We start from the raw sequence: 24,779 nt of genomic DNA on the forward strand, positions 1-24,779 counted from the left end.
TCTCCCTTTAGATCTGTTAATATTTGCTTTATATCTTTAGTGCTCCTAAATAGGTGAGTGCATAAATACTTGGAATTATATCCCCTTCTTGGAATGACCCCTTTATTACTTATAATGACCTTCTTTGTGCTTTGTTACCATCTTGACTTTTATCAGAAACAACAGACTTTATCTACCCCACCTTTCCTTTGGTTTCCATTTTCATGGAATGTCTCTTTCTATCCCTTCACTTTCAGTCTGTGTATGTTCTTAAATCTGAAGTGAATTTTTTAAAGGAAGCATACAGATGGGTCTTGGTTTTCATCTTTCCAGCGACTCTTGTCTTTTTATTGGATAATTTAGTCTCTTTTCATTTAAAGTATTTATTGATAGGTATATACTTATTGTCATTTTGTTAATTTGTTCTGGTTGTTTAGTAATTCTTTTTCCCTTTCTTTCCTTGCTCTTTCGTGATTTGATGGTTTTCTGTAGTGGTATGTTTAGATTCCTTTATCTTTTGTGTGTCTATTATTGGTTTCAGCTTTGTGGGTACTATATAAAACAACTTCTATAAAGCAACTTCTATAAAACAATTTCTGTTGTTAAGTCTATATTTAGTTGATAATGACTTAAGTTTGCATACATTCTACAGCTTATTTTTTTACTCTCCTCCACCCATTTTATGTTTTTGATGTCACAATTTATGGCTTTTTATCTTGTGTGTTCCTTAAACAATTATTGTTATTATAGTTATTCCTTTTGCTTTTTAAACCTTTATTCTAGCTTTATAGGTGATTAATCCACTACCTTTGCTGTATTAAATTTGCCTCTGCCAGTGTGATTTATACTTTCATATGTTTTTCTGCAACTAATTAGTGCCCTTTCTTTTCACCTTAAGTAAGTCCCTTTAACCTTTTAACCTTTTTTGTAAGTTTGGTTTAGTGGTGATGAACTTTAACTTTTGTATGGAAAACTTATCTCTCCTTTAGGTCTGAACTGTAACTTTGCTGGGTAGTGTAGTCTTGGTTAGATGTTTTTGTTGTTGTTGTTGTTTTCTTTCATCATTTTGAATATATTATGCTATTTCCTTCTGGCCTGCAAAGTTTTTGCTGAAAATCTGGTAGTCTTATGTGGTTTCACTGGTATGTAACAAGTTTGTTTTTTTTTCTCTTGCTGATTTTAAGATTTTCTCTATACCTTTAACTTTTGACACATTAGTTATAATGTGTTTTGGTGTGGGTCTCTTTGAGTTCATCTTTTTTGGAATTCTGTGGGCTTCTTGGGTCTGGATGTCAGTTTCCCTCCCCTGGTTAGGGAAGCTTTTAGCCCTTAGTTCTTGAAATAAATTTTTTTCCCTCTTTCTCTCTCTTTTTTCCTCTGGGACCCTATGCTGCAAATGTTGATCAGTGTGATGTTGTCTCATGAGTCCCGTAAGCTATCTTAACTCTCTCATTTTTTTCTTTTTGCTGCTGTGATTGAATGAGTTCCTGTGCCCTATCCTCAAGTTCACTGATGCTTTTTTCTTCATCTGGTCTTTTTTTGCCATGATGTTTTCTAATTTTTTTCATCTAGTCTGCTGTTGAACCCCTCTTGTATTTTTCAGTTCATTTATTGTATTCTTCAGCCTTGAGACTTCTGTTTGGTACTGACTTATATTCTCTGCCTCTTTTTGAAGTTCACACTTTGTTCATTCATTCTTCCTCTATGCTTGGTGAGCATAATTATGAATGTTATTTTGAACTCTTAATAGGTAAGTCACTTATTTCCATTATGCTAAGGCCTTTTTCTTGTTTTATCTGGTTCTTTCTTTGGAATGTTGTCTGTGTTCATTTTCCTTGACACTCTGTATTGGTTTTTATGCTTTGGATAAAGTAGCCACCTATCCCAGTCTTGAAGGAGTGGCCTGGTGTAGGAGATGAATTTTATTGTCCAACCCTGCCCTAGCTCGAACCTTTGATATTGTCTAAGTGGCCTACTTCATCCTTAGTGGCTCCTAGTAGTTGGGCCTGGTGCCAAGACTTGTCATTGTGCCAACTGTAGAAGAACCTCAGTCAGCACCTAGATTCAGGCTGTTTGGAAGCCAGATTCTCAGCAACATTTGAAGTATGCAAATATACCTCTTTCAGCGGAAGACTGGGAGAAGGGCATATGTGCTGCCTCTGCACTGAATCCTGGGGCTATAGCCAGTTAAGAGCTATTTCTTTGTGTGCTACCATTCTGTTGAAGCCCTGCTGGTCACCAGGGCTGGGCTAGGCTGTCAAGCGATGTGCCCTCTGGAAAGGAGCCAGAAAAGCAGGGGTACCAGATGTGTATACGAGCTCCTTTCTTGGAAATACCGGTGAACTGGGGCCGGGTGGAGGGGGAGTGTGAAGATAGTGCCTGCTGGCCTAGATGTGTATTTAATTACAAGCCTCCCCTCAGGGCACAGCTATGATGACAAGCTAATTGTCCTCTCTTTCACAGAGAGACTGGCAGTGCTTTTCAGTCTGCTGTCTCTATGCTGTTTCTTGTGGAACGAATTTCGTTCATTACAGCCTTATAGGGCTCCTAAATGTAAATCCTATTGGCCACCAGAGCCAGGCTGTTGAGGGGTGTCCTCTGGGCAGCAGCTGCAAAAACCGGGGCATCAGACATGTGCCCAAGCTCCTTTGGGGGCGATACCAGCAATCTAGAGTGAAGCAGCGGGAGAGTGGGAAGTGATTGGCCTTGCCTTGGAGGTCGTCTCTGGAGAGGATTATAGTTGGCTCTTAGGTGTGTGTGTCAGAAGCCTGCCCCTCTGGCTGCGGCTATGACGATAAGCAATAGTCGTCTCTAGCAGAGAGACTGTTTCATTCTGTCTCTGCTCAGCCCTCAGGCAGTAGGTGGTTGAGAACGGTTTCTCTGTTACAGTCCCATGGAATCTGCTTCCACTAGTCACCACAGCCAGGCAATCAAGGGGTGTTTCCTGGGTGGCAGCAGCAAAAATCAGGGTGCCAGGGATTTGCATAAACTCTTCCTGGGAATACTGGCGACCTAGAGTGAGGCAGGGGGTGAGCAGACAGATGGTACTTACCAGCCTCAGTCTTTGGAGATTATTTCAGTGGGCCCCTAGATGTTTGTTAAATCAGGTGTCCACCCCTCATGCTGAAGTTTTAAGATGAGCAAATAGGCTTCTTTCACAGAAAGACTGGGCACTTTTCAGCGGGCGGCCTCTGCACTGGTCTCTAGTGTGGGCAACCCCATGGGAGCCTTTTAACAAGTGTTTGGCAGATTGCTATAGCCTTATGGGTCTTGTGGATGTTAAGTCCCGTTGGCTTGTGAAACTAGATGTTTTGGGGGTTGTCTCTCAGGTGCTGGTCTTAAAAGTTAGGGTGCTCCTGTGGGTTCAGATCCTTTGATCCTTGAAGCACGATTTTGAGCTCCCTCCTGATTGTAGGCTGCTGCACCAGGGGTGGGGTTTATGGCAAGATTGTTTCATCCTCTTCTATTTGTTTTGCTGTGGGTTGTCTCTTGTTTGCCTAATGTGTAGCAGTGATTCGGCTAGTTTTTCGATTTTAGAGGAAATTTTTATATAAACTGGTGTGGTAGGCAGAATTCTAAGATGGCTCTCAATGTCCCCACCTCCTGGTGTATACACACCTTCTCTCAGTTATCCAATCAAACACAGATTGAGGTGTTGCTTTGAAAAGATTTTGCATATGTAATTAGATAAAAAAAACCAGGTGATTATCAGGAAAGAGAGGTATTCACTTGGTTTTGATTTAATCAGGTGACCCCTTAGAAGGGGCTGGGCTCCTTACAAGATCAAGGCGTGGGATGGATCTGTCCTGAGGGAGAGTCTGTTTGCTGGTTTTGAAAATGGAGGAGACCACATGGCAAGGAATGCAGGTGGCCTGTAGGAGTGGGGAGCGGCTCCTAGCTGACAGATTACGTTGAGACCTCTGTCCTGCAACTGCAAAGAAACGAGCTGGGGAGAGCTCTAGATGAGAATGTAGTCCCGTGGATGTGTTGATATAAGTTAGCCTTCTAGAACTCTGAGCACAGAACCCAGCTCTTCTGACCTATAGAACTGTGAGCTAATAAACGTTATTTTAAGCTTCGAAGTTTGCACTAATTGCAGCCCCAATATAAAACTACACCATGGAATATTTTGCTTCACAAAATTGCAACTATTATTTGTTAAATATTTATTGATGTTAAATCCACATTACACCAGCACAACAATCCAAAGTAGTATGATAGTACTTTTTTTATAAATACAACATAAAAGGTGGCAAATAATGCTACTTAACCCCAAACCCAGCAAATTAGCAAACAGTCACATTCAGAAAAATTTGGCAAGTAAGATAATGACGTAAGTCATAATTCTACAATATAGATAGGTCCATGAAAGACTTTATATGGTATCTTAAATTCCATATTAGCAATGCATATTAAGTGTGGTCAAAGAAACTTGCACCACTCTGCAAAGAACATCTGCCACCCAGTGATTAAGCCTATGAATCATTTAAAACTTGGTTGGTTGGTGTTCTTAAAAAGAAGTAGAAAGCTGTACATGTGAAGCAGTAATATGAAATATATGGGGTGGTACACAGATATAAAATTATTTTAAAAAATACTACGTATTGAATTAACTGAGCTAAGACAGTTCAACGTTTTTATTATAAATAATGAAAGATATATGTGTTTTGCATAAGGAATACAGTGTTTTCTTTTCATAGCAAAGTACCATTAAAACCTCATGTCTTATAATACCATAATATCCGGCCAAATTGTTTTTTCTCCTTTCTAAAATTTATTGGTTCCGACTTAAAGCCATCAAGTCTGGTCAGAATCCTCTCAATCTAGCTGTTGCAAGGATCAATATGCATTCAAAAAGCAGTCTTTGCAGAGATGCCTTTACAAACTACCCAGAACCCAGCACCTTAAGGCAAGGTTTCATGGCAGCGTGGAAGTGAACCAATGTTTTTCACTCACCATATTGGTGTCATTGGGAAAAAAAATAGATTATGGCACAAACCTGTTTTTGTCTCTCCCAAGAATCCATTTCCCTCGAGTAGACTAGCTCCCACAGGCAGTTTCTCTTTGATGCCAATCTTGCAGTCTCGGCCCATTTTCCACTTGCTCAACACATCTAACCTCTTCAGCTACTACACAGACTTCAGACACACTGAAACTTCCATAGCACATGTGCTCCAATCTCCCAGCTGCCCCTAGATCCCCTGACTTTTGAGTGGCAGTGTTTTTCCACCTATACTTTAATTTTGAGGAAAACCAAAAAAAAGCCTGGCCTCTATCATGTCTCCCGCCCATCTACTTTTATCTCCATGAATACAACGTAAGTGTGCCGGTAGCATTTTCCTTCATTCTTCCTACTCCTTCCAGGCCCGTCTTTCCTCTGAATACTATATGCCTTGGCCATTTGGGTGAGTGGGGTGTCTTTCGTGGAATGGACTGTAATATAGTTCTGCTTTATTCAGAATACTTTATATTATTTATATTTAAATTAGCCTTTTAATATGGTCTGTAAGCAAGCTTCCTACCAAGGTAGCATGAAAAGAAAATACTACACATAAAGAAAAAGAAAGTTAAGAACTAAGGTATCAACCTTGTTAGAAAACTCTTGATATTAATAAGATTTAAGGCAAGTAATTCCTTCCTTATGATTTAATATAAAACAATTTGCAAAGACAAGGCATTTACTTGGATTTGTCATTTCCTCTTCCTTTTCATCCCCACATATTGCACTTGGTTCACTGTAGCTGTCTGAATACGCTGCCCATTTCGAGTCATTTTAGTATTAACTTGTACAACTGCCTCGTGTTAAGCATTCCACACTGTCATGCTATGTAGCACCTATAGCTAGTGTTTAAAGGCACGTCTGAAAATACAAATTCTGGTTACCTTTGAACAGTGGATTTCCATTAGCATTTTGGCATTTCAGATCGCTTTCATCACAGAAATTCCAAAAGTTTTAAATTGGATGATGAATGTGAATTTTCTGTGCAATGTGTACATTTCTATTAGCATCACCTACTTAAACTCTAAATTTGGTATATCAAGTAAGAAAAATATTATTTTGGTGTTTATTTCTTACAGTCAAAGGTATGTTTTTGCCCTTTACATAATGTGACAAAGGAGTATGTTGGTCAAGGCAATGGTTGTTTCAGTGTCTCAGCTTTAACAAGAATGTTGGATTACAGGTCCTCACTTTCCACCAAGCCAGTGTTCAGTGTCAGGTGAGACGGGCTGGCTTCAGGTTGGAAGGCTGCTTTAATGTCCAGTCCCTGGTCCGAAAGCGCTGCATAGCGACTGGCTGAGGGCCGTACTTTTTTTGGCTTGGTGCTCTGTGGCTGCTGATGCCACTGGGCTACAATAAAAAAGGAAAAAGGAAAAATAAGATTTTTAAAATAAACAAGATGTAATTGGAAAGCACTTAAATGTTTCAAGTAAATACAGTATGTCTTTATATATGTACCAGACACACGCTCTTTGTCATGGTAGAAATCCTAAAATTTAAGCACAGTTTTGCATTTTCCTCATATGCTGCAGATTTACTGCAGGGTAGTGGGACTATAATAGCTACGCAGTAGTTTGGTGTAGTTTGTTTTAAATACTTACTGCAGCACAGGAAATCTTTCGAAATAGTCACTCAGATTCCTAATTCTCAACTCTTTCCCTCTTAAAAAAATCTTCAAAGCTCAAAATGTATAAATGCTATAATAATTACAATAAGTGTATTCTGGATGGATGTTTTTAACACTAATCAATTGAAAAAAACTGGGCAGTAGGGAAGGTTGAGGTCACTCAACCTTGAAGAACCTCACAAAGTTACTTCCTATTCAAGAAGAGGTAAAGTTTGAAAATCAGTTCTTAATTTTTTCTAGTAGTTTTCTTTACGTCAGTAGATCGCATAATGCTATTGTACTAGTCCGTGAATTCAACAGAAATAATTTTCTTTAAATTCAGGATGCATGTACACAAATATTCATACACAAACACAAACCTATTGCTAAGCTGCTTAATGTATATTAAGGAGGAAAGCGCTAAGCCACAAGAGGTATGCATTCCAGGATCAATGGTACACACATTTAGAGTGCATGAAGACACTGTGATAGGATTATAATACAGGAAGAAATGTTAAGAGGCAGTCATTTGCAGAACACAGTAACAAGAAAATGTGAACAACATGGTTATGTCTTTGCCTACTGTTAACTCCTAAGGATGCTTGAGTAAGGAAGCCAATAACTGACTAGCCAAAGTCAGAGAAATAAACATGCATATTTGGCTACTAATGCAAAGTTCCTGAATGATACTTGGGTATTTGTTCTCCTGGTGTAGTTCACTATTAATGTTGAGAAACTATAAATAGAAAGAGAAAGAGCAGTATGAAATTTTTGGCAAATAAAATGCTAGAGTTGTTTATAAGCTTATATAAAAGTCATGTGATTTGCTGTCCCAATGTCTAATGTTTCATGATTTAACGAATAAATGCAATGAGATGAGATGAAGCGGCACTCACTGTAAACGTCCAGCCTGGCAGTACAGGACACAATCCCTGCTTCATTCTTGGCTGACACTGTATACCACCCAGCATCTTCTTTTGTGGCTCCCTGAATGAGCAGGCAGATGTAGCCATGATTATCCTGGTGCATGCTGGAGAAATGGATAAAGTCATTAGCGTTCTAAATTTTTAAAGAGTGGCTTTGGACACGAAGCATCATTTTTAATTAGATCATTAGAAACAGAATTGTGCAAGTAGCGGATAATAGGGTCATACTTATTCTGGAAAGGCTGCTAGCCCCATTAAAGTTAATGGGAGAGAAGAGCAGACATCAAGAGGTTGAATAAATGTGCGCACTTAATTTCTAGTCGAGGATTGCCTTTACAAAGCCCACTGAATAGTTTCTGTATCGCCACTGAAGCGAATGAATTCATCTTTTCTTTTAGACATAACACTCAAAAATCACGATGAAATTAAGTTAGAATGTGCCTCATCACATGCCATTAGAGCTTCCTTCCAAAAGCTTAATCGTACATTAGGGTGAAGAGTGATTTTTGTCTTTGATATCATTAATAGCATGACTCTTACACAGATTTATGTGCTATATAAAGTGCATCTTTATATATCCTTAGGGCCTATTGAGCAGGTGTGGATTAAGTTAAGTCATCGTGTATTCTCACCTTACTCGGTCAGTGCTGTGAGTGAGTGATTCATTTTCTTTCTTCCAAAATATCTGAGGCGGTGGCATGCCCGAAACACGGCATTCCAGTCGCACGGGGTACCCATCCGCAACTCCTGTGTTTTGCAGCTTCTCGAGAAACACAGGGGGTTTGTGTGCCTCTTTAGCTAAGGAAACATGAGATGCATGATGTATCAGTGATATACAAAAGTGGCACTATAAAGAATCCAGAAGCTTTTAGAAATATCGCTTAAACAGACCTTTTATTTTATGGTACCATTTTTCACTTCAGGTGGTTAGGATGCTAGTCCTCTCTCCAAATTATTCTTTTACCAAGAAAGGTTCCTATGCTTCATTCCACTCATTTATTTCCTCAATTAATTCAAGTCTGACAGGCCCACACAGTCCACTGGCCATCTGGTCCACAGAATGCCTGTCTGACAGGCTGCATGACACTCCTAAGTCATTGCTAGCATCTGGGATGGCTTCACTACTAATTATGTCACCAAGCACTCGCAGCCTTTACCAACCACCGCCACCTAGTGACTCTGAGGAGAACAAGTCTTTCTAGGAATGTGATCCACTCAGATTCCCTTCCTGCAATCTGAAATGTCTGCTATGAAGATTTGTTAAGTCTTGGCTTAAATGAGACATACCATAGGATTTAAAGGGGGAAAAAGTGGGGGACACATCTTTATCTAAATTTGGCAGCTTTAAATTGTTATGTATAAACTAGGAATATATATCTTCCAAATTATAAACTCTGGTTTGTATTCTCTGAAGAAAGCTATAAAAAGACAACTTTATTATTACCTTGAAGCAAGGAAGCCATAAGAGACAACTTTATGACTTAGACTGAAAAAAGTTAGAACTATTTGTTAATAACACTCTGAGTATTACTATCCAATGGGAAATTCTTTTCTTAGATCTGAGGTGTAAACAATTTCAGAAAAAGAATAAAGTTTAATTATGTTCTTCTGAGCTCCCAATAACGAACTTGAGGATGCATGTTTTTATAAACCACCCTCTCCTTTGGGATGACAAATATATCAAGGCAAAACAGCTAGGGGAGAAACAGGTGAAGAGAATAAAAATTCTACCTGAAAATTTCAAATACCTAAGACTCTCTAAGACCTTGAATGATGTAGAGGATTATACTTTTATTTCATTAACCGTATTTCATATGGTTTCCTGCCCTAGGCTGTTTGAGGGAAAATGGGACCAGACCTCACTCAGTATTCTTTTTCTAGATCCCAGTTTGAAAAGAGCATACAAGGCATAAAATGAACCTTAACGTCAAAGCCACTCTCCAGTAGGAAGAACATCCACCATTTGGGAGCATTGCTACACAGGGAACTGATGATACAGAGCTTTGCATGATTTAATCCTTATAAAATGACATAATCCTTGGGGCGCCTGGGTGGCTCAGGTGGTTGAGCTTCCGACTTCAGCTCAGGTCATGATCTTGCGGCTTGTGGGTTCGTGCCCTACGTTGGGCTCTGTGCTGACAGCTCAGAGCCTGGGGCCTGCTTCTGATTCTGTGTCTCCCTATCTGTCTGCTCCTCTCCATTTCACGCTGTCTCTCTCTCCTCTCGAAAATAAACATTTAAAATGACATAATCCTTATAAAAGTTCTGTGAGGCATTATGGTCCCTATTTTACACATGGGGGAATTGGGTTGCAGAGATGTTATATATGTGCCAAAGGACATAGCCAGCGGACGAGAGTGGGGATTAGAACTGAGATCTGACGCCAAAGACATGACACCTGTAATCGCTGTGCACCGCACCTAATGCAAGTGCTGACCAGGCACACCAGGATGCCTGTGTCTTTCAGACCTTCAACTCTCATCCTGAGGACAGATCTGACCCAAGGGAACATTAAACAGGAGAATGCTGAACGGTTTTGGTTGGAGGAGGGATGGTTAGAGAAATGGATGAAATTGATCCTAGTTGTGTAGGAATATCAAATACTTGATGTAAAATTTAAAAGCACGGTTAAGACATACTACAACAGCCCAGGTATTTATGACTTTTGTGTGCGAAAAATGTCCTGGTGCCTTAATTAGCATCATTATCCAGGATTTTAGCCACAACCTCCTGGAGGGCTTTATTCTCATTGCTATTTTATTTCTTGAAAGAGAAATAAAGACTCATCATGTGGGGAAGAGCACTAGGAGTCAACAGACTATGGGAATCTGGCCCTCAGTTAATTAAATAGGACCCTGGGAGAGTCGCTTACACTCCCTCATTTCCACACCTGTAAAATGAGCAAGAAAATTTGCTCTAATTATCTCTTAGGGCTTTTATGAGGGCCAGGTGATACAGTGGTTAGGAAGCACCTTGCAAATAGGGATATGAGAAATAAACACTGTTTCTTTTTTAAAAGAGAGCAGATAATAGATGCTCAACTCTTAAGGATACTATAAACCTTCCTTATCTAAGGGTAAAACTTTATATAACATTATGTACTTCTACAAAATTTAATAGTATGTAATTCATTAAAAAGCAAATTTGAATATGACTGCGACACTGGGGGTAAATGATAATGTTTAGAAGTTTTGAATTTTGAAGCCAATGCCTCTTACTTTAAAAACTGGGTAGCACTGTATGCATCAGCCAAATCCTATATGTAAGTTTGGTTCTGGAATCCAGGATGCCATTGCTCCTTCTCTATGGAAGACTGGAGGCCAACTCACACATGAGAAACAGAATGACCAGAACAGCTGCTAAATTCCTCCTCTCTCTTGGCCAGGCTAATGGGAGAAGGGAAAGATAAATAATAATGGCTACACTGAAAACAATTAATGTTTCTGATTTGGTAAGTCTTGTGTCCTAATTGGCTACTTTGATGATACACTGTATTTTTTTCAGCAGTTTTATGTGTTCTCCATACTGGTTAATAATGTAGGATCAATTTACATTTTTACAGCCGATACTCATTCTGAGAGAAAAAAATTCACAGACTTGCTTACCAGCAACCACAAGCTCCAGGCTGAATGAGTTTTGTCCTGCTCGATTAGTGGCTATACATGTGTAGATGCCAGCATCTCGTGATGTGACTGGCTCTATGATCAGAGAGTGCACCCCGTTCTCACGCACGAGCATCTTGTGAGCGCTGTCGGGGCGTATAGGTTTTCCATCTAGTTGCCAGCTTAGATCTGGGGTTGGTAACCCACTGACCTAAACCAGAAAGGAGCATATAAATTTCTCTAATACTGAAACAATGAAATCGTTAATAGCTGGGAAACCACCATGATTCCTCCTTTGGTACTATAAGGATGGGTTTTAGTGTCGGCTCAAGTTACTCTTTTGCTTAAACCTTTCAATGGCTTACTGAGCAATCATGGACTCCCTTCTAAACATCTCTTGTATCTCTTAGATCTCTTATAAGATATCTTAGATCTCTTATATTTCCTAGAGAAAAGGAAAACAGGGGACTTAAAAAAATTTGTTGTCTTACCTCACCAGGGTTATGAAGATTACTGGGATCAGGGCGCTGAGCTCTTTGGAAAAAGGTGTCCAACCACAATAACACACTCAGCTGGCATTTATACACTATAAAGCTTATTATCAAAGGGTTGCCATAGCTATGGAGACATCAGTTAATGCATCCATCAGCACACAGACCTATTATTATTTTATCATCTTTGAAATTAAGTAACAAGAGCAATATGAAATTACCCAGAAAGCCATCTCAACAAATTAGCATCACAATGGAAACATAAAATCCTGAGAGCATGACAGTTGTGTTGACCAGAGACCAGATAAAAGCACATTTAATTGCTAATAACACATTGTGCTGTGAAGGGGTAGGGATGGTTGCCATCTGTCAGCTCTTTATAGTTTTGCCCTTGATTGTCCAAGGGAAGAAAAGCACCATTAAGGAAGGCTTTTTTTTTTCCCACCCCCACCCCAGATTTACTAGTGGGAAGTTGCATACAAAAAGATGTCATTTGGACTGTAAAATAATTCTTTTGAAAAACCAGCTCTGCCAAGTTCCATTCTTGCCGCGTGATACTCTCGTTTAAAAGAGTATCTATAAGATACCCATCTCTGCACATATAGCAAAGTTCTCGAGAATTTAAGGGAAAAAAGTAAGGAAACTGAAATTACTGGCTAAAAGGATGAAGACAGTTTGGAAACAAACAGCAGTAGTTAGCTTGGCTTCGGAGAGGGCAGGCTCTCTGTTCTTCATCTGGGCACCTGCTCTCCCTCAGCTCTCCACATACACTGCTTTACCTGTTTGGAGGTCACTAGAGGTGGGAGGAGGAGGAGGAGGGGGAGGAGGAGGAGGAGGAGGGGGAGGAGGGGGAGGAGGGGGAGGGGGAGGGGGAGGAGGGGGAGGGGGAGGAGGAGGGGGAAGGGGAGGAGGAGGGGGGAGGAGGAGGAGGGGGGAGGAGGAGGAAGGGGAGGAGGAGGAGGAGGGGGAGGAGGAGGAGGGGGAGGAGGAGGAGGAGGGGGAGGGAGTGGACACTCCTGGTCAGGCTCTAGGCCTTTCCCAAGGTTAGAAATAAGGTGGCACTGCTCACTGCCACCTTGCTAGGTTAGATCCTGACTGAGGTCATGGTATGTTTAGTAGGAGAGTCCTTCAAAGTGTGCACTCTCAAACCACTGATGCACGTGCATCTCTGCCAGTACAGACCTAATCACATTAAAGGCAAAGGGAAAATGCCCAATTCTTCTACCCCTATTCTAATTCCAGCTTTTCTGGTTGTGTAAAGAAGGCCTGATTTCAGAAATTTAAGGTCATTATAAGCAGGTCATAATTTTGAACATATACATGCTCTGAGCTGATATGGGGATGGGAGGCGGGAGATGAGCAAATTTGTTACTAGAGGGACTGGATTAGTCATTTTCCCTTAGCACTTAGTACCAGATCAACGGTAGTGTCTAGGAATGCACCTAATGGGTTAAAAGCAGGGGAGTGGTGCTTTTTTGGGGGTAAATCTATCTGTTGCTTTAGTGATATAAGTCTTACTTTGATTTTTTTCTTCTTAAAGCTTACATATACTGATAATTTTTTTCTTAAAAAATGTAGATTTTTTTAGACCTTTTTACACATGAAGTAATAATCCCTTGGTATCATCTAATAACTAAAATAAAATTTACTCTGTTAAATGTCATCTTACAGGTAGTCTATATGAATTAATTATAGACCAAAAATAATACATATAAATACACAGATGCTGAAACTCAACTTTTGTACTTATACTGTAGAGAGAATTATGTTGGAAAATAAAATACTTCTGAAGAGTACTTTTTAAAACACATTTCTATAAACCTAGATTTAATACTCAAGTACCTTACATTTGTGTTCTGCAATCCCAGACAGAACCAGCAGAGGGACCCCAAATAATTTTTAAAAACCTTTTCCATATTTAAGAGCTAAAACTTATAATAAATAATGGGGCAAAAAACCAAAACAATCATAAAAAATTTCAGAGCAGTGGTAATTAAACATTTCTGGCCTTGAGCTCCTTTGAGAAACTGGTGAAAGCTATATCATATACATAATTTTGTATGCAATTTCAAAACTCACACACCTAATGAAGGCTGCCTCCCCAAGGACCCTGGGTTAAGAAGCCTTGCTGTAAAAAGGGTGAGAGAAGGATGTCACTCTAACCTTGGAAATGGGAGGAATAAAAGAGTAGATACGTAACTACAAAATTTATATGAAAAAAGAATGAAGATAAATTATTAGGACATGTAACAGATTTAACACATTTACTACTTCAACAAAATTGGAAACTTAAAGGGAAAAAACCGCCCAGTGACTTTGTACAGTATGCTATATAGAGTTCTAAAGAAGGAAAACATTTAGTAAAAATTTAAAAGAATGACAAAACAATATATAACATCTAGTATATTTCGTTTTTTTCCCCGATGTATGCTGGAAAACATTTTAAAGATGTATGTATACCTTACATAATTTCCCTAAAAGGAATTCAAGAGTAATGTCAGTGAGGGGAGACGGGAAGCCAGAGATTTGCAGGCAATAACCAGCTCTTACTTTACAATCCATTCTGCAGAGTTTTCCTTCTTGAACAGTTAGGTCTCCAGGAGCCTGTAAGAAGTGAGGTCTGAAGAATCGCTCCTGAATTGGTTCGTTTTCATCTCCACTGTCCCTTGATCTAGAACGAGGCCTTAGCACAAGACAGATAATAAACAGATAGAAAGATGAAAGGAAAGGAAAGGAAGAAAACAAAGAGGGAGGGGGAGGGGAAGACAGAAGTTATTTTCAGACTCTCAGTCATTTATTTTTTTAATAATATGTGGAGCAATAATATAATTTCCTTACCTGATTCTTACTCCTACAGTTTACACATAAAGTCAAAAAAGCAAAACCTTGTTCATTTCCAAGTTTATTAGAAATTTAATAGTCTGCTACTTTCTGGTGTTAAATAACTCTGCTATCCTAATTCTTAGAGCTAATATCAATAATAAAAGGGGAAATGGGAAAAAATGAAGTGCTCTATACTAACCTATTTTTTTCCTAAATACTTTCGGAAGCTGTATGAGAAGTAGCAACAACTGCTGCTCATTTTTTGCCAAATCTTTTCCAGTAGTAATTACAACTTCCCACTATGATTTTAAATTTATAGGAAATTAACATTTCTTATTATTTTGTAAGAATTTCAGATCTTTCCAATCAAAATTCCTTTTCCTATTAACCAGGAAAACAAATTATATATTTTTTAGCTTTAAAATAAAATTGTGCAAATCTTCCAGATTTTGTGTACCTCTCTCACTTTTAAGTACGTTGCTAGAGGCACCTTTAAGAGCAATAAAATTTAAAGTAATTGCAGGGAAGATGTAAGAAAGGAACAAGATTGTCACTAATCACTAGAAGAGAAGTTTAAAAACATTTAACCAGAAAAAGCAGAACAAATGAAAGAGCGGTATAATTAATAGGTCAGTAATTCCCAGTTTTAGGTAGTTTCCTCTTCTCTAACTACAGGTCTAATTTATGAACAAAATGCTTTCCTAGGAGACACTGGCACATGGACAGTCTTAAATGTATTGAAGACACAAGCGAAGCAGAAGAAAAAAAAATGCAAGAGCATGGACGTGGTACTATGTTGTGTTTACGTTCACACATACAGGCACAGGTTCCTGCGAACAGACACTGTCACAAACAAGTTAGAATTAACCCCCCGTGTGTTTCAGAGCCAGAATTGTCTTCCAAATTGCTGAACAAAGGACTCTGTGCATCCAATCACGAGGAGGTGCAGAAACACCACTTGTTTGGTGCTTACCTTCTGTGAGCCTAACTTAGTATGCATTCTCTTCACCAAAAGTGTTTGCATCTGTGGCCTGTAGTTTACTGTCTGGGCTATTTGAGCATACTGTGTAAAATACCTAAATAGGAACCCAAGATGACAGGCTGGTTGACTTACCATATTCTTTTTTTAAGTGCAATATCCTTTCCTTGTCTCTGCCTACTGTTACTCCATCAACATCCTTGCACAAACTCAGGGTTAACTAGGACTAGAAAGCACACTCTATTGTTAGCAAGTATTTGTTGAGCATTTAAAATAGGACACACCTTGCCTACAAAACTGTCATCTAAAATAAACTCTTTAGAAGTGACTGAAATGTGAACATTAGGAAACTAGCTGATTTTAAGAAATCTAGTGGCAATAATTTGTAATGGGCAGTCTAGACAGCTGTTGGTTGGAGAAGTTTGGTTTTGAATATCTGTGTATCGTTTACTGGTATTTTCACATTAATGTGCTGCCATTTAAAGGTGTTGAGTCTTGATATCTTCATACATAAATTGGGCCCCAGTTAACAAATTAGTGATAGTATATCTAGCTGGGCTTAGCGACATTGGCAACCGTTTGTTCCTTTCCCGTTTCTGAATTGCAGACAAGAATAATCAGGGAGCCATACAATGTATCATTTTAAGATTGTATTCACTTTCTTCTGTCTTGCAACTGTGTTCACTTTTGGGGTCATATCACGGTTCTAGTAGTGGTGAATTTATAGTAATAACTGAAATGAAACCGTAGTAACACCTATGAGAAGCAACGTGTGAAATACCTTCTGACATGAGGATGGCCTGAGGGAGAGCGGGGACTGCGACCTCTTTGGTTTACAGCCTGTACCATTAGCCGTCCCGTACAACTGATGCGGCCCTGTCAGAGACATCAGGAAAAGAAATGATTTGCAAGCAAAACAACTAACCTTCAAGCACCACCGTGTTTACTGTCCTATTCTCCATAAGACATTATTTCTTAACCAATAAATAGACCATATTAGTAACGACACCAATCCCTCTCAGAAATGTACTTTCCCTGAGTTAAACTCCTCAGTGCACTCTGTATTTAAGGAACTCAGTGACTAGGTCTGACCTAGGACTCTTAAAAAAGCTTTACTGTTTTACCTGGAATGGTCTTTAAATGACAATCCTTCATGAATTCATTGTAATCTGCTATGGTCTCCCTAAGACACAATGTTGGATTGTGAACTATGGCAGGGGGACATTACTCTCTTGCGATAATTCCATTTTCATGGTCAAATATCTATTGGTTGTAGCTAATTCTGAAATCAAACGAGATGATTTTAGTTTTCGAACATATCTTTTTAGTAATATATTTTTTAAATGTGAGTAGTGTCTCTTCCAAAAACCATACATTAAAGAGATGCCAGTATGATAAAATGAACATTATGTGAGAATACACATGGGGGTGTCAAGGAGAGTATAATGACCCACACATAGGTCATCGTATTCGCATGAAGCGAGCAAAATCATGACTTAAAAATCAGAAGCAGTTAAATATCTAAAATATGTGTGTGTGGGGGGGTCATATGATATGGGCCTATGTAATGAAAAGCCATATTTTCTCTCTCAAATTTTCTCTCTTAAAGTTGCTTGTCAAATTGAAAAATTGATAAATATTCTCTGAGGATAGACAAAAGTAATACTTAGAGGACTCAGATGATATGAATAAATCCCCACTGTTACTCTGGCTTTTTGGTTTGGCCCCTTCTTTTAATTTTTCCCCGATTACTAGCAGAGTGGCAAAATCAGTGATTTTCTTCTCTCATATCCTAGGAGAATGTGAGCAGTTGTACTTCTAAATTCTGATGATGGCCGGAAGGGAACGGCAAGAGAGGAAAAATGATAAGCAGATTATTAATGATCAGACTCAGTGATTTCTAGCTCATAGTGGATGAGCTGCCCTCATGTACACTTAGAGTCAGAATTGACAAGTGAATCTCCTTTTCATTCCAAGTTGCCAGTACTGGCAGGTAAGGGGAGCAAAGGTGTGCTGTATGCTTTGAGGAGCTGCTTTCTGAGTTCCAGCCGATGATGAACTACGTGAGGGGGGCACAGTGCTGGAGGGGACACACAGAAACCCCACAGCAGGACTCAGCGAAGGGCAGGAATCTAGTCAGCAGGGTTGTCAGGGTCTCCCCGCAGACTGGACTTCTCTGGGGCCTTGACCGCTCCGAAAAGGCAAAGACACTTAGTGCTGTAGTACAGACAGGAGAAGAACCGGGGGCTATCAGATAGAAAGAGGTGGTCATAAAGAAAGGAAACTGAAGAAGTGTTATCCCACTAGATATGTAACTTCCCCTGGCATTCACAGTACTTGCTACTGAGGTCATATTTAAACATGGCCTTTCTTGAAAATTTCCAAGGAGACATGAAGTAGAACATTATGAGGGGGATTCTTTAAGAAAATTTTTTTTTAATGTTTGTTTATTTGTTAGAGAGAGACGGAGCACAAGTGAGGGGCTGAGAGGGGGAGACATAGAATCCAAAGCAGACTCTGAGCTGTCAGCATAGAACCTGGCGCAGGGCTTGAATCCACGAATGGTGAGATCATGACCTGAGCTGAAGTCACACCCTTAACTCACTGAGCCACCGAGGCACCCCGAGAGGGATTATTTCTAATTTAGATTTGTTGCATCTGAAGTTCAGGTCAGTTCTCTCATGCTAATCTTTTGCCAAACCCTTGGGAGGCCCCCCTAAGCCAGCCTGAAATCTGAAAAATTAATTTTCTCTAACCCCTCTAAGTCTTATGCCTGCTACAGAAAATCTAGACGTGACTTGTTTAGAAGACCCCCATTAAAATTATGCAATCGATGCATTGTAGTAACTGATTTAACAAGTGAACATGTAAGATCCATGGTTCTTTTGGAAGCCAAAGGCAAGGAATTTTGTATTTTGTTTTATACAAATAGCTTCAAAATTGTACTGATATGGGATATGACTTCCTTAGTATTTGCTTTGCTACTTAAGCAAATAATTTTAATCTGAATATCTTAAAATAGATTTATATAATTTGTATACATTTTTCCTCGTTGTGTAAAACCCAGAGGACCCACAAGGGAAGTTAACATTAAGTTATCATTTCTGTGGTTAGAGAAAGATGTAAGTTAAATTCAATCTTTAACCTTGAATTTGGGGAAGCAGAGAAAAAAATTTTCTCTAACCTGGATTTGAGTTTTGACTTTCCGAAGATTTTGGCCAAATCACCAAATTTGTTCAAGCCTTTGTTTCTTCTGTAAAAACCAGCGCACTATATTTGTCTCACATGGATGTTGTAAAGATTAAATGATGTAACCCAAGATGATCTTCATCTTCCAAATATCAAATGGTACTTGATGTCATAAGTTACCAAGTTACCATTATTAATCATTGCTGGTATTTTTACTGTGAGTCTGAGACATTATACATGCACAGACATGCACCAGGATGATTTTCAGGGGTCCCAACAGCTTGGTTGACTGCAGTAAATTTTTCCAAGTGGTTATACTTTGCCTGAGTGTGCTTTTACCCCCCCCCCCTTTTTAATTCCTTAAAATAACTCTTTTAATGAGTGTCTTCCCTGCCCCTCAGTGCTCTTAATGCTGGGATGAGCCTCAGACACCTTTGTATGACACTCCTTAGCTCTGGAGTCAGTCTAAGTTTATAAACCAGTTCTGTCCCTTATAATTGAGTGACTTTAGGCAGGTAATTTAACATCCTGAGTTTCCTCATCGATAAAGTAGGACCATATAGTTAATCAATCCTGCAGGGGTTCTTATGAAGATTAAATGAGTTAGTAGGCGTAAAGTACTTAGTATTATGTTTTGCACACAGTAAACACTCAAAATGTTAAATTATTATAGGGGCGCCTGGGTGGTGCAGTCGGTTAAGCGCCCGACTTCAGCCAGGTCACGATCTCACGGTCCGTGAGTTCCAGCCCCGCGTCAGGCTCTGGGCTGATGGCTCAGAGCCTGGAGCCTGTTTCCGATTCTGTGTCTCCCTCTCTCTCTGCCCCTCCCCCGTTCATGCTCTGTCTCTCTCTGTCCCAAAAATAAATAAATGTTGAAAAAAAAAATTTAAAAAAAAATGTTAAATTATTATAGCACTGAATATGGATATAATTATAATAACAACCAGATGGACATGAAGCATCCCTTAGAATTGTTTTAAAAACATTTTCTTTTCAAAAAAAATTATTTTTTTCATATGCAACAGGTTTTCTTTCTTCTTTCCTTCTCTCTCTCTCTTTCTCTTTCTTTCTCTCTTTCGGTATTAGGATATAATTTACTCCAAAGGAAAAACTTATGCTGTTGTTTGAAAGGTGCCAAGCACACTGGTATAGTCACTGTATTTATGTAATGGCTGCATTTGAGGTATGGAGATAAAAGTTGTCCTACTCAACTCTAACCACTAGACTCCACTTAGGATAAACCCTGCCTCTTCTTCCATCTCCAAAAAAAAACCCAACAGGTTGGTATACTGCTTTGTCAAGATTACACATTTCTACAGTGTTTTCAAGATTTCTACACTACTGCTTAGAACCATATACACAAATAGTGCCACAGAGTATCTTCCTAACTACCCAAATTTAAGAAAAAGGAATATGTCACCATTTGTCATGTTTTTAACTCCTACACCATCTTTCACTTCTGAACATGAAAGGGGAAGTCATGACCTTCAGGAAGCAGAATTGTTAGTTTGATAATATAGTATTATTGGCTAAATACATATTAGTAATCAGTAAATGACCAGGGGCATTTAGAAAGCATCCAGGGGCGCCTGGGTGGCTCAGTTGATTCAGCATCCGACTTCGGCTCAGGTCATGATCTCACAGCTCATGAGTTGGAGCCCCGCATTGGGATCTGTGCCGACAGCTCAGAGCCTAGAGCCTGGAGCTTGCTTCAGATTCTGTGTCTCCTTCTCTCTCTGCCCCTCTCTGCTCATGCTCTGTCACTCTCTCTCTCTCAAAAATAAATAAGCATTTAAAAAAATTAGAAAGCACCCAAACTCATAAGCTGTATAATTTTGATATTTTTAGTTAGAAAAAAGATCCCAGAATTCACTGTAACATTGTTGAAAGGATGCCTCTGGTGCATGCAATTGAAAGTTCAGATTTTTAAGTCTGACCATCTCTTTTATGAAGGTCATACAAAATTTTAATCATATTAATTTCGCAAATGAACCCCAGTAATCCTTGTGACTGCTGGGCTCTGATGGACATTAATGCTGCTGCATTTGCTTTTAACTTTCTCTTTTCTATCTACTTTATTATTAACACATGAAGGAGTAATGGAAGTGAATGTTTAAAGTTTGAAATGAGCCAGGAAACCTTATAATGCTAAAACAAAACACAAGCAAACCAACTTCTTAAATTTAATTCAGCTGTGTGTTACTTTTCTATTCCAAACAAATCCACGGAGTTTAAAGCTATAGAACAAGTAATAAGCTTGAATTCTTAAAGTGATTATGTATTAAACATTCAGCTTGTAAAGATTATTCATGCCTCACGCAAAGCCAATTATTTGTATAATATGGAAATAACATTTATATTTCCTAGCTTATGAAATTTAACTGTGGCACACAGGTCTTTATATAAGCTTGCCACTTGTATACATAATGCAACTTGAGGAAACATCAAATTGCAAAACAGCCCTTCCAAACTCCAAGCGCAACACAGCGTAACTTAGCAACACAACAAAAAGTAAAACATTCATGTTTAGATTTACTTGCGTCTTAAACCGAGTGTGCGATCCTCATTTTGGCATTATGTTTGGTGTAGCACGGCACAATCACTCATTGTTTCACTAAACTATGTGACTGCTTTGGTCTCTCATGAATTGCCAGAGCCGCATACATGGTGTGTGATACACAGTCCAGTATGTGCTTGGAGCTGTGGGTTCCATCCCAAGTAGAATTTGGATGCAGTCAATAATATCTAACGTGTTTCTTATTCCCCAAAGATTAACCCAGGTGGAAAAATATTCTATAAAATATTCTGCTAACCTTTAGTATTTCTCTCTTTCCTTGGTTCTCACCCTTTCTCCCGGCTGCTTTGTGTAATTATTTTCCACTGCTCAGGAAAGCCCTGCCGTCTGTGTTTCATTACTGAACTCATTTTTCCAGGCCAGCCTTTTCCTCTTTCCCTTGGTCATTCCACGTCATGTACAGTCCAGTGTACCAGAAAAAAATAGAAGGAGCTGTCTCCCTTTCAAACTGAATGCTTTTAAAATGTGAAAAAAAAGTTTAAGGTAACTAAATGGCATCAAGGAATTGGGGAATCAACTTAAGTTTTCTTTTGACTATATGTTATGCCTTCATGATTAATGTATCCTGAAAAATTCAGCTTTGATTCTGTAAATGTTTTCCAGTGCCTTATTATCATGCTTCTTTTAAATCAAATTACAAAATGGCAAAATACTTTAATATACAATAAAAGATGTTATAAAGTAGAGATGAAATAGAACACTGTTAAACATTTCTATTATGGTATTCCTATAGCAACAAATGATAATGGTCTGCTGTTTGTCATGGTTTAAATACCTCTTTGTCCTTCTAATGAATGGTAGAGTTTGTTCCAATTTCTAGGTGATAACTCACAAAACCTACATGTGGCATATTTGCACATACTTGCTCAGTATTGAAGACGCCAGGAGAGGAAAGGAGTTTTACTCTCGAAACTAAAATCAACCAGGCAACATGCTGAGACTTGGAATGGCATGTAATACCAAGTACCCTAAATCTAAAAACTCTCTCACAGCAATTTCAATCTGAGGCCTGCGTGCCCACTTTTAGGATTTCCTCAGATTCTCTTCACAAGTCCCCCCTCCTATGCCTGCCCCTGGTCCTTAGGTAGAAAAGGAGACTTAATTTAGCCTCACCCTCTTTAAGTTAGAATACTGGGTGGATCAACTCACACTGAGAGGTAGTTGGAATTCTTGGTATCAGGAAGTGCTCTGGTTACTGTGGCCTCGGAGCTCTTTGAATCTTTTGCTCCCTCTGACAGACCCAGGGCAGTCACATTACTGTTTGCTGAAATCCCAGGTGAGATGGGAATTCTGTTAGAAGGGCTGGGCTTTTGGCAACCTGATGTAAACTGGTGCACTTCTCATTCCTTTGTCTCCTCTTCAAAGGGTAGAGGCCAAGATTGAGAGAGAGTTAACGGAGGGACTTACCCCGGGGCTTGGAATTCGCTGGGGGCTAGGGACTGAGATGAGGGCCCTGAGCGTGCTGGGAGCAAAGCCACTTCCCAGCTTCCTGTGTGGCTCCCGTCAGCTGTGCTGTGGGTGTGGCCGGTCTCCTGCTCCCAGCTCCCTCCACCCAGGCCCACAGCTGTGGCAGTTGTGGCACGGTCACATCTGCTGCCTGACTCCTTTCCCATGGGGGTGGTAAGGAGGAGAAGCCAGGAGGTCAGAAGACCACACACCAGCAACATGTTGGGTAGAAATTCCATCCTGAACTGACTTGCCTACTCTCTAACAGTTCTGTAGGGGAGTATCTAGAAACAGAACTGATCCTTCACATCCTGATTCCACAGGCTCCTGCCAACGTTTAGGGCTGCTGCTTTAAGACAGGGTTATTAGTGTCTTTGAATTAAAATAATGACAATAACTAGCTTTTACCGAAAGCATATTATATGCCAGGTAAACCAAGTATACTATTTAAATCCATATTATTACTCTTATTTCACAGAAGAGGAAATAGGCACAGAGAAATTATGCCACTTGCTAAAGGTCACATAGGTGGTGAGTGGCAGAGATAGAAATTCAACTCAGATCTGTCTGATACCAGAGTTCATGCTCTTAACCCCTGAATGACACCATTTAGGCTCTTCGGTAGCATCAACCCTGTGCGATATTTCTGGCCTTTGTGGTATTATTTCTTTCCCTTCCTCCTCTTCTGTATTACAAAGGGGATCTTCAGCAGCCCTCCTGTATCTAATGACTTCAATAGATATCGAATGACTTCAACTAGTTTGTCAGTAGTTTAAATGCTCAGAGGCTGGCACGCAGTCTCCAAGTCTGCACCCTGCCATTGGCCATGAGCAGCAAGTCCTTCCCCGTTTAGAACTTTTCCGTATGTAAAACTAGGTTAGTATAATTTGAAGAAGACTAGAAGCAGACTCATAAGTGCAATTTTACATTTATGTTCTTTGTTCTATAAAACCGCTGACTCCAGTAACAGTTTAAAACACTCGCTAGGAAAAATGCCTCAAAATTAACATCGGGACCAGCACTGGGGAGTGCTGGAACACAGTTAATTCGATCTCCATAATATATCCCAGGCTTTCTAGGGGACAGAGGAACAAAGGACCCAGCATGAAGAAAAAGTTCGGATTTTGTGGAGTTCTCTATTATTTTAATTAAAGGCAGAAGATTGAGAATTGAAATTTGTTAATAATATTCAAGGAAACATACTGAAAATACAGTAAGAAAAAAAAGCAAGTTGCACTTCTGTTCCCTCAAATCCTCCAAATATGAACACAAATAAGTATTAAAATGTAACTTTCAGTAAGAGTTGCGCTTTTGACTATTTTTCAAGGTGATGGTCATGTATTCACCGATTGAAAAATTGGAACCTGGAGAAAGTGCATATTTACCATGGAAACTGTGACAGTGAAGTCGGCTGTGCTCCCTCACAACCTGATTTGTGGAGAATTCAAGTTCCATTCTAATCTTAGTAGTATTGCAGAAACAGATGTTTATATGACAATGTAATATTAGGACAAACATTGCACAAACTGTTAGAGGTCTATAAGCTTTGCTGAAATTATTTGTATCATTTTCTAACATTTCATGTTTCCTTCTAAAGGAATAATGAAATATGGAATGATATAAATAGATCAGAGATTTAAAAAACATAACTGGACAATCTTCATTAGTTCTATAGTTGTTAATTTTAGCTTCTTTTTTTTTTTTTAAAGTGACTTCTGCTGACTTTGTAAAATTACCCTGTCACACATGGAGGTCTTAAGGTACAGAATCACTCCTTACTCACTTTTGCATCCTCTGTACCCAGCAAAGTGTATCAGATATGTACAGTACTCAAAAAGGAATCTGCAGGCTTGAACTGGGGACTTGGTACCAGTAGCTGCCTGTTAAATTCTAAAGGACTCAGCTGGTTTTTTGACCCTAAATCTAAGGGCAAATACAAGAGAAAACATTTGGATGGAAACAAATAATCCTGAATGCCATCAAAATTATAATTTATCTACACTTATATACGACTTAAATTCCAGTGAATTAAGTGTATCTGTATTTCTTTTAAATATCTTACTTTTTTGAGGATTTTTACTACAGCCTATTGATATATGTCACTCACTACACTTTTCTTTTTTTTTTCCTTCATAGAACTTAATCCCATCTGAAATTATATTAT

General features: G+C 39.2%; 2 protein-coding genes across 9 annotated transcripts in view; one reads left to right on the plus strand and one right to left on the minus strand.

The window, feature by feature from the left end:
- CBR4 (carbonyl reductase 4) overlaps window positions 1–24,779 on the plus strand; it is a 97,811-nt gene that overhangs the window by 72,687 nt on the left and 345 nt on the right. The window lies entirely within an intron of this gene.
- PALLD (palladin, cytoskeletal associated protein) overlaps window positions 4,131–24,779 on the minus strand; it is a 408,455-nt gene continuing 387,806 nt past the window's right edge. For 7 of the 8 annotated variants that reach the window (XM_045055693.1, XM_045055692.1, XM_023252685.2 and 4 more), the window contains 6 exons: window positions 16,187–16,281; window positions 14,154–14,286; window positions 11,116–11,323; window positions 8,143–8,308; window positions 7,481–7,614; window positions 4,131–6,328 (listed from right to left, as the gene is read on the minus strand). In XM_045055693.1, the coding sequence (XP_044911628.1) occupies window positions 6,156–6,328; window positions 7,481–7,614; window positions 8,143–8,308; window positions 11,116–11,323; window positions 14,154–14,286; window positions 16,187–16,281 (909 nt within the window). In that variant the 3' untranslated portion in view covers window positions 4,131–6,155. Of the gene's footprint in view, window positions 6,329–7,274; window positions 7,321–7,480; window positions 7,615–8,142; window positions 8,309–11,115; window positions 11,324–14,153; window positions 14,287–16,186; window positions 16,282–24,779 lie in introns of all 8 variants that reach the window. The other variant, XM_023252686.2, reaches the window with a different exon arrangement.

This window comes from Felis catus, chromosome B1, assembly GCF_018350175.1.
Source record: "Felis catus isolate Fca126 chromosome B1, F.catus_Fca126_mat1.0, whole genome shotgun sequence".
NCBI classification, from domain to species: Eukaryota; Metazoa; Chordata; class Mammalia; order Carnivora; family Felidae; genus Felis; species Felis catus.